This window comes from Colobus angolensis, unplaced genomic scaffold (assembly GCF_000951035.1).
Source record: "Colobus angolensis palliatus isolate OR3802 unplaced genomic scaffold, Cang.pa_1.0 Scaffold6, whole genome shotgun sequence".
Taxonomy (NCBI): domain Eukaryota; kingdom Metazoa; phylum Chordata; class Mammalia; order Primates; family Cercopithecidae; genus Colobus; species Colobus angolensis.
This window is the reverse complement of record NW_012119598.1, coordinates 711,695-722,376: the sequence shown is the minus strand read 5'-3', so window position 1 is coordinate 722,376 and position 10,682 is coordinate 711,695. Positions and strand designations below refer to the sequence as shown.

Genomic DNA, 10,682 nt, shown 5'->3' with positions numbered 1-10,682 from the left:
TAAGGTTTGCTATAAACAAGTTGCTTGTTGGCCTTGTTGAATAATGAAATGAGATTAAAATTGTTTTGCACGAGATGACATGTTAGCAAAATGAATTCTTTGCCAGGTCCTTTGGAGTCGAAGGATGAGGTGAAGGGAGGCAGAACAAGCTTCCTTTGACAGTCTCTTTAGCAGCATTCATTTCAGTTTCTTTTCCTCTCTGTCTGGAGCCAGTGATTTGCTGGTAATGAATGCAAAGAAATGGGTGTAGTGTTTGCTGTGTGTGCACTTTGGTGATAGGGTTCATATGAATCATTACTTCTTACCCAGGCAGTAATGTTCCCGAAGTTTTCTCTTCGTTCTATGTTTCATGGTAGTTAACCTTATTAACTCTTCTGCAGGCTTTTTGTACACTTAAAAAGAAAACTCTTTAACTCTTGGTATTTACTTTTTTTTCTGGTAGGTCTTGCCTGAATGTAAGGCTTTTACTGTATTTGAGAGGAGGTTTGTGAACAGATATATAATGAGCATAGATCATGTGCCTTTAAATACTTCATACCTGGAATGTTTGTTTTTTTCTTTTTAATACAGTACCAACTATTGGGGTCTAGTCTTTTTCCAAACTGGTGCTCTTGGTGGTAGTTGTATGTGTGGGCAGAACTAGGCTGTAAGTATCATGCCAACCATGGATACCATCTCTGTGTTTACGAGAGTCAACATAAGCAGAACTCGGTTTTAATTGGTATGTTTTCTTTTTCCAGGAGCTGGAGGAGGGAATGATATTCAGTGGTGTTTTTCTCAGGTGAAAGGAGCAGTAGATGATGATGTAGCAGAAGGTAAGAAAGCGTTTAATAATGCAAATTTTGGATATATAATTTTTTCAGAAACGTTTCCTACTGAGGGATTTCCTTGAAGCCGAAACTGCTATAAATTCAAGATGATTTTGTGTTTATTGTCCAAGAAATGTAAGAACAGTTTTAAAAGTTACCTTTCTGAAAAACAGCCTTAAATTTCATTTGTTATTTATGCCTTGTTTTTATTATTTTTTCCTCTGAATTTATATGAAAGGTGATGAGACATACAAAATCCTCACGTGAAAGCTGTGAGCTGCATTTAAGGGTTTCTTTGTTATGTAAATTCCACATACAAATAAATGGTGATGCATTTTTATGTTTGTATATTGTTTTAGATAAGTAAATTGAAATAGGTGCCATCAACATTTGGTTCAGAAACATTCTTAACAGCGTCTTTGATTTTTATGGGAAAATTTTTAACTACTTTTGAATTTGTCCACTTTGGGCGTGTGATGCTGATTGGCATATTCTGTGAAGAGATGATAGCTCAGATTATTCATTTTGTTGTCTTTCTGGTATTTAGGTGGATAAGACAGTAACAATGCTATGCATATATCGCTTGTCTTCTAGGAAGCGTATATTCTTGTGCAGGTGGAAACAGTGTTTGATCAGTTGAAGTACTTATGTCTGATTTTCTACCCAAATTTGTTTACTAATGTGTTTCAGAAGTTTAAGTTTTGGAACTTCAAGGTTTTGCATTCATTTGAGATGGTCTTAGGCAGCAGAGGCATTTCCCACAAAATTGTTGCATTGTTTCATTCCTCAGAAATGTTGAAGTTTGAATTTTAATGGCATTGTGTGTTTTGAATTACAGTAGGGATTTTCCAAACAAAACTCAGATAAATTTAAGCATGTACTTTTGAGTTTTAAAAATTTGGTGAAAATTCATAAACCTTTTCCCTAGATTGTGTTGTCCTCATATTTCTGACCTGTCTGTAGGGTACTCTTTTGGAGGTTTTTTCCAGGTGGTGGGTGGTAGCCAAATGCTTTTATTTGCTTGTGTCAGTGTCATTCTTAATGAAGTGTCTGTTTTAGAGTGTGGTGAATCCTATGGGAAGCCAACTGGCATAGGTTATACTTGTCATATTTTGCAGAGCTCGCTCACGTTCCTTTTCTTTTGAATCCTTATTTGTTTCTTAGATGAGAAACCGGAGACAAAAGAGACTGACTGATGGTCATGCAAATAGTGTAAATCAAGGTTTTCTGATGAAGTCAGTAGTGTTTGACTTGTTTAGAGAAATAAGTCCTAACTTCAAGGGAGGAGTTGTGTATTACTCATGTTGTAACTCCATTACCTGTTGAATAGTAGACACGCCAGTATTGGATCATTAGTTCTGCGCAGTTGTGTAACACCAAGTTATGAAAGTGCTGTATACTTGGAAAATATTCTTTGGTTGAATTCCATTTATTCCCTTAGGAAAGTTCCCCTAAATGCTGAGCACTGAGGGTGCTTGGTGTCTAGAACATAAACTCTGCCCACAGGGAGCTCATAGTTTGCTTGTTAAACATTAGGCAGAAAGACCACATGGCTTTTATTTAATGAGAAGAAATTGATATTTCAAACTGAAGATCATTTGTGTAACTGAACCAAATAGCTTGTGATATACATTAAGTCCTCCCTTAATGTTCTGTGACTTTAAGCAAAGAAAGTATTGTAACAAAAGATACTGAGCAGAAAAAAAAGTCAAAGTTTTCAAGAACGTATTGAGGTGAAGTTAGGAGATAAATCAGTTATAGTTCCCCTTTGCTGATACTTAGTAGGTGCATTTTTCTACTGATTCATTAAATAATTTTCTTTAGAGGTTAAATATTTTAACGTAAGCATATTCTTAGCATCCTAAAATGCTGATACTTGGTATTCATATTTTAGTAAAATAACATATATCTTAGTAAAAATACGACTTGTTCTAATAGGTATCATTATACAAAATATTAAGTATAAAAATCCAATTTTCAAGTGACACCACTTTATTTTGGGTATTTCTGCATACTAGAGTTTGAATATTATAGTCTTGTTTGTTTTACTAGGGGAAGATTTGCTTTTCTGAAGTAAAATAAGATTATTAACACATTCCCTACCCCCTTAGGTTTAGACTGATCTCTTAAACAGGTTACCTGTAGCTCAACTTTTACTTGCCTGTTTTCTGTTGATGATACATCTTGATTGTCTCCATATCGCCTGCCTTTCTCCCATCTACATGCGGTCAGCTGCCAGAGCATACCATTTTTACTCTGTAATGCCTGAATATTCTTTGCATACCTGCTTTCACTTCTGTTCAGGTTTCCACTCTCCCTCATCTGAGTTGCAAGTTCCTAAATTATTCCCTGCTTCTTCATCCTATGTTTTGCTTGAGAGTTAATCTTAAATGCAGTCCTAGTTTTGTCGTTTTCCTCATAAGTCCACGGTGGATCACTGTATCCAATGGATTAGGAATTAAGTTCAAACATCTCTGTCTAGAATGTATGACCTTTGTCCAATATGGCCTCTCCTTCTCTCAGTTTATTTGCTGCTATGGCTGATGACCCAGCTAAACAGATACTGTTCTTCAAAGGCGTTCTATGCTCTCTTATTTTAGGGTCTTTGTTTTTGCTGCTTCCACCTTGGAATGCCTGACAGTCCTCCCACAGTTCTCTTACCAGGATCCTGTTCATCCCTCAAATCATGCCTTTAACCTTTTTGCTAATTCCGTCTTTTGGAAATACCTGTTTTTAAAATCTTCCTTTATGGCACTTTATTACGTAGATATCATATAGTACCTACATCTCTACTGTTACATACTACAAAGTTTAGTGCAGGACTGATTTATCTTCGTACCTCATGCAGGCATGAAACTGCTCTGTCTAGAACAATGCCTGGCAGACAGTAGTTGAATATTTGTTTGAATGAAGGAACATAAATGTTATTGTTCTTAGGTTTTGAAAGGGGAAGAGAAATGGAAAAGGGATGATTGAGATGTACTTCTAGCAGTCATGGATTTAGTTATTTGGTAGGCTTTTTAAAATAAAAATTTAAAACGCTGTGTGCAGAATCATTGGTAGGCTTTTTATAACCAGATTGATGATGTGCAACCATATAATACAAAGAAATCAGGAGACCTTGTGTTTTTACCCTAGCTCCAGCACAAACTAGCGTGTGTCACTGGGGATAAGTACTCCCCTGGGTTTCTGTGTGTTTAGTAATGGAATAATAAGAATGGATTAGGTGATTTCTGCTCTTCTTTGTACTTTAATCTTGTTAATTTCCAAAAGCATCTAAAAACAGCCCAAAACCTTTTTTTTTTTTTTTTTTTTTTTTTGGTGAGACAGAGTCTCACTCTGTCAGGCTGGAGTGCAGTGGCGCAATCTCAACTCACTGCATCCTCCGCCTCCCGGGTTCAAGTGATTCTCCTGCCTCAGCCTCTTGAGAAGCTGGGACTACAGGCGCATGCCACCATGTCCGGCTCATTTTTGTATTTTTATTAGAGATGATTTTGCCATGTTGGCCAGGCTTGTTTTGAACTCCTGACCTCCGAGTGATCCGCCTGCCCCTCGGCCTCCCAAAGTGCTGAGATTACTGTTCTGAGCCACCAGCCACAGAATTATTACTACTGGTAATTAATACTACTGGTGTTTGAGATACTGGACTCTCTAGAGGCCTTAAAAAATAAATTATTGCTAGTGATATAGTTTATATTTTTAATTTTTCTTTTATTGAAAACTTTCTTTCATGAGACAGTAGGTAAGAGCACAGACTCAGGTGCTAGGCTACATGGTTTGAATCTTGCTCAGTCATTTATCAGTTGTGTGGTCCTCTCTTTGTGCCTAGCTGCCCTCTATAAAATGAGGATAACAATGAAACCTGTCTTTTTTACAGTGTTGTTTTGATGATTAAATGAGTTTATACACATAAAACAGAACAGTACCCAGCACAAAAGAGCCTTAGGAGGATTTAGATACTATTACTTGAACCTTCATATTATTGTTACTTTGAAGGAAGAGTCTTTGGAGTATGAGTAAATTGGGGATTTGTCTTTAAAGCCTACTAAAAAGTTCTCAAAGTGAAGGAAATAGCATGTATGTGTGTTTTATACATACTCTTTGATTCCACTAATAATAAATTACAAAATACATTCAAAACTAACCTATAGATTTAGAGAGACATATGAAGCTGGTAAAACTATGAAGAAAAGCTATGAAGTAACAGGAAAGAAAGTACTGTAAAAAGTACTGTAAAAGTCAGTATAGTGGCTGCCTTTAGGCTGTTGGAAGGGAGTTGTGATTGGGAAGGGTGGGGGAGGCCCTTGGGTGCCATCTTGACTGGGATGGTGGTTGTACAGATGTTTGTAAAGACTAACCTGGGCATTTTTGTTTCAATTTTTGTTTTTCTTTATCTGTTAAATTTTACAATAAGAGGATTTTAGAAATCTAATACGGTGCTAAAGGGTTTAGGATGAAAAATGGCAGTCCCCTACCTCCCCACTCCCTAATCCCTAGTCCGTCTCCTAAGAGCAGTTGTTCAGCTCTGCTGGATTCCTTGGTGCGTCATTTCCTTTTTGGGTATAAAATGATATTTCTGTATCTTGTCAATTTTAGCATTTCCAGCTGACTTGCTCCTCTAGTAGGTGATAACTAAGCTGTTCACATTATCGCCCCCATTTCTGTCCCTGTTGTGCCCCAGTGTTACATCACACACTATGATTAAATTAGACGTCAGTGCTTAAGTTGTTATGACCGTGCACACGTTCTCTACTAAACCAGAAGTGCTCTACAATGTTTATTTCATCCTGAAGGTAATGCAGTAATTGCTTGTTTGTTAAGTTGACTACTATTTGTTTTTTTAAAAAACTTAATCTAGAAAGTATGTGGAATAGTATAATGAACTCCTGTCACCCATCATTGTCAACAGCCAGTGCTGCCCCATTTATGCTTCCATCACTTGACCTGTTCCCATCCTTTTGTTATTTAATAATGTAATATTTGTTTTTAAAATCTGGATTTAACAAAATAGAAAGACAAGTTCATTTTTTAATGTCAAACTGTAAGAAATTTTTTCTAATGATTTTGATAATGTGTTTAAATTTTCCTTGTGGAAATAAATTATTAAAGATTCAGATACATGTGGGTAATCTGAAGTGTGTAATATTTGGTCAAAATAATGGAACAGGTCAGGTGCAGTGGATCATGCCTGGAATCCCAGCACTTTGGGAGGCCAGGCAAGAGGATCTCTTGAATCCAGGAGTTTGAGACCAGTCTGGAGAATGTAGTGAGACCTTGTCTCTACAAACAATAAAAATATTAGCAGGGCATGGCGGCGTGCAACTGTAGTCCCAGCTACTCAGGAGACTGAGGCTTAAGCCTGAGAGGTCCGCTACAGTTAGGCTGTGATTGTGCCACTAGACTCCAGCCTGGACAATAGAGTAAGACCCTGTTTTAAAAAAAAAGGAACAACTTAACCATTCAAGATAGTTATTTTAATTATTTTAATATACATTTTCATTGTTTCATTGTTTAGTAATCTTAAAATACCAGATGTTATTAAATATTTAATAATGAACCTTATCTCCATATTTGATAGTCTTAAACTTTCATAGGTAATTATTTTAGGATATTATCTTATAAAGTCTGATTTTATGAAACTTGGATCCAAGTGCATTGTGTGTTTTCAACTCTTTGCTTTCTGTTTACTTTTGGTAGGATTTAGCCTTGTGGACTGGGTCTTAAAAAATACTTTTTAAATGGTAGAGGCTAAAATATGCCCCAAATAAGGACATAAGTAAAAATTTGAGAAACAGTCCATATTTTGGTATTTCACACAGTTTAATAGTTTTAGTCCATATCATATGTTTAATGCTATAATATGAACAGAATTTAAAATCATGTCTCTTCTGCATCTTTTTTTTTTGTTTGTTTGTTAAAGACGAGGTCTTGCTATGTTGCCCAGGCCGTCTTCTGTGTTTCTTAGAGTAGTATGCATGTTAGATTTAGGCAGTGAGGTAAGTTAGTAGAAAAAAATAGTAGAACCCTGTTGTTTTGTGGATTTAAAAATAGTGGCGCATTAGCTGTATTCCGAAACCTAATGACCTGTGGTGAAGGTCTTAGTTAATATCCTTACCTTGTATGACATGTGACACTTCTTTTTCTTAACACTAGTATTACTACTGACTGAAGTCTAGTAGACCTCACTCAGTACAGTCACTTAAAGTAGTAGTGTCATTTTACCCATTAAATCCCATGAATGATAGTATCTGTTTAGCATCAAATAGTTTTCTTGCTTTATTTTAAAATACTAAGTTTTTTCACATTCATTTGACAAACGATTATGAGAGATCAAGGCCATTGAAAACATATTGCTGAAATTTTGTCTTGTTATTAAAATAAACCAAAAATTAGTCTTGGATGTTTCTTAGTACTCCGTAATAGTGAATGACATATTAAAATCAAGTTATTGAAAATTGTGGAATAAGCAGAATGATGAGAGGTTGAAGCAAAAATTCATTAAATCAATGAAGAGGTTACAATATGTTACATATTTGCATGTAAATGTTTGCCTAATTTATCTTAAAGTTGAGTTGTAGGAAGAAAGGTAAGTTTCTTAATGCTGTTAAATAAGAAAACTGAAGGGCTGAAAATAGCTAAAAAATTTTAGCTAATATTCTCAACTAGAATCTTGTTGCCCTTTAAGATGATGATGGAAATTATAATTAAGTAATCAAGTATCCATAAGGTGCTTCCTCAGCAGACGGAAAGAAAAGTAAAAGCTGGCCGGCCATGGTGGCTCACGCCTGTAATCTCAGCATTTTGGAAGGTGGAGGCAGGTGGATCACAAGGTCAGGAGTTTGAAACCAGCCTGGCCAATATAGTGAAACCCCATCTCCACTAAAAATACAAAAATTAGCCAGATGTGGTGGCGTGTGCCTGTAGTCCCAGCTACTCAGGCTGAGGCAGAAGAATGGCTTGAATCTGGGACGTGGAGATTGCAGTGAGCCGAGATCGTGCCACTTGCACTCCAGCTTAGGCAACAGAGCAAGACTCCATCTCAGAAAAGAAAAAGCCTGGGTGCAAATTAGGTTTTCTATAAATAAACTGCTGTATAGTCATTGTAAGGAAGGCATGGCATGGCCATCTTGAGTAACCTACATTTTTTGAGTGCTTAACTATGTACCAGGCATTGTTTTAGGTGCTTTACATCTATTAATTTACTGTTCTTCACAAAAACCCTGTGAAATAAGTAGACTGGTGGGAGAGTTAATTAACAATATAATCTTGAGTAGGTGATGAAGCTGGGATTCTTACCTCAGACCTTTCACTTTTCCTAATATAATTTTGTTTGAAAACTTGATCTCCTTTTAGTTCAGGTGAAGGTGTTTGATGTTGTTGAACTGCAGCTCTTGTTTATAACAAGGTTTGTTTGTAATGCCTAGTAGATAATTTTTATTTTGAAGTAATCAAATATAATTTGGAGATTTATTGAATTTTCTGCTAATGACATTCTTTTGAGACAGGGTCTTGCTCTGTCACCCTGGCTGGAGTGCAGTGGCATGATCACGGCTCACTGCAGCCTCAACCTCCCAGGATCAAGTGATTCTCCTGCCCCAGCCTCCTGAGTAGCTGGGACTACAGGCACAGGCCACCACGCCTGGCTGGTTTTTAAAAATTTTTTTTGTAGAGACAGGTCTCAACATGTTGCCCAGGCTGGTCTGCTAATGGCATTTGTTAGCTGAGATGTGCTGTCTATAGATGGGTTATGAGGGCTTTGTTAACCCTCTGATGATGTGTGTGAAGTTGTGTGATTGTACATATGTGCATTTCTCTGGTCAGAGTCCATAGCTGCCATCAAAATTGATATCATGTAGTCCAGTGGTTCTCTAAGTGTGGTCTGGCAACCCCTGAACTCATTCAAACTGTCTGTGAAGTCAAAACTATTTTCACAGTAGTACTCAGATGATACTTGCCTTTTTCATTACACTTTGCAGCAGTGGTACAGAAGCCATCTTAGCATGAGATCAAGACAGTGGCACAAAAGGGTACTTGTAGAGGTAATCTTCATCACCATGTACGAGCAGTTTAAAAAACTATCAGTTTTAAGAATGTCCTTGAAGCAGTAAAAACTTAATTTTATTAAATTCTACTTGAACACATGTCTATTTGACGTTCTGCGTGACAGAATGGAAGGTATACCTAGAGCACTTCTGCAAGGGGGCAAAGTACAGTGGTTGTCTGGAGGAACAGCATTGGTACAGCTGTTTGAGTTTCAACTGCTGTTTTCATGGAACATCATTTTTGTTTGAAATAACTGGTAAACTATGGTTATTCGGACTTGGATATTTGGTGGACATTTTCTCAAAAGAACAGTGAAACTGTTGCTTCAGTAGACAGTGTTTGTTGCCCATGATGAAATTTGAGCTTTCAAGCAAAAATTAGAATTTTGGAAAACACATGTCTGTAATTGTGAGCTTGACAGCCTCCCAGTACTTAAAAGATTTTTTCAAATAAAATCAGTAGTCATATTAATGAATGTGATTTTTTGATACTATGTAATATGTCAACATTTGGAAGATCTGTATAACTCAGTGAATCAGCCTTTTACGAGTGACCAATGCATGTGATGTTAAACAGTCATACATCAGTAAAAGTGCATGCTAGAGCATTGAATTTTAATATGACAGACTACCGATACGTTTTCAGATTCCACAAACCTTTAAGAATCTACCAGTGAGGAGTTTTGGTGACGTATCAAAGGTATATCCATAACTACCTGAAAAACCTATTAAAATATTCCTCCCTTTCTAACTACATGTCTGAGTGAGGCTGGATTTTCTTCACATATTTAATCGACAAAGCATATTGTGGTACAGTATATTGAATACAGAAGCAGTTAAGAGAACCTTCATTCTGTTAGGCCAGATATTAAAGAGATTTGCAGCAGTGTAAAGCAGTGTCATTAATTTTGTTGGTAGGGGGGGTATAGTCATTTTTCATAAAATTTTTGTTAATGTGTGAGGTTTATTACTATTTTACAATGAAGAAATATTTTAAAGTTTAAAAGCTCTTTGGTGGTTTAAGATTTTAAGAGTTAAGGGGATCTATCATTCAGAAAATTTGACAGTTGTTGGTTTAGTCTGTTCATAGATTTCATTTTAGTAATAATGCTTTACAAGTCTCATGAGCCACAAGATAAGTGATCAGAACAGTGTACTGCTTTTGTGCATGAATGTCTTAAAAAATTGCCTATAGAAGTAGTTTCTGTGACTTGAAATTGTTTCAGTCTCCTCCCTCCCTGTTCTTTTCTCCTCCCTCCCTGTTCTTTTAGATACCAAATTAGATCTGCCTTAAGCTCTTTCAGCTGGTGATCTTGGTGAAGGAAGAATACCTTCAGGACGTTAAAGTATCTATTTTTAAACTTACTCTCCCTTACAGAGATTAAATACCAGTAATAGATTTGCCAGAATAAAATAATTTTTTACGGTTTTCCCCACAGTGTCTGCTCAGGTTCAACTATCAGGAACACAAATTCTAACAGCCTAATTTAGTGCCATCCTGGGTTGCCTGCCTCGTCATTAGAAGCGAGTTGGTGACCTTGACATTGTATTTATTTTGAGCCCAACATGTAGCAGTTTGGTGATGTGTGGTCTGTTCTAGGAAAGAAGGCATAAAATGGGCTTGGTAACTCTCTGTTTCCCAACTTAACTATTAAAGGGAAGGGAGAGAGGGAACAATGTTTTTCTGAAAATCCTGAAATGAACAACATAATTCCATTTTAAATAGTTAAATTTCCCATTCTATTTTTTTTTTTTTTGTATTTTTAGTAGAGACGGGGTTTCACCGTGTTAGCCAGGATGGTCTCGATCTCCTGACCTCGTGATCCACCCG

General features: G+C 36.6%; 1 protein-coding gene across 1 annotated transcript in view; it reads left to right on the top strand.

The window, feature by feature from the left end:
* Positions 1 to 290: 290 nt before the first annotated feature.
* The window catches only part of PPP2R2A (protein phosphatase 2, regulatory subunit B, alpha), an 81,006-nt gene continuing 70,614 nt past the window's right edge, over positions 291 to 10,682 (top strand). Inside the window, exons 1-2 of the mRNA XM_011962590.1 lie at positions 291 to 352; positions 741 to 815. Coding sequence (XP_011817980.1) covers positions 316 to 352; positions 741 to 815 — 112 coding nt within the window. The 5' untranslated portion in view covers positions 291 to 315. The remainder of the gene's footprint in view (positions 353 to 740; positions 816 to 10,682) is intronic.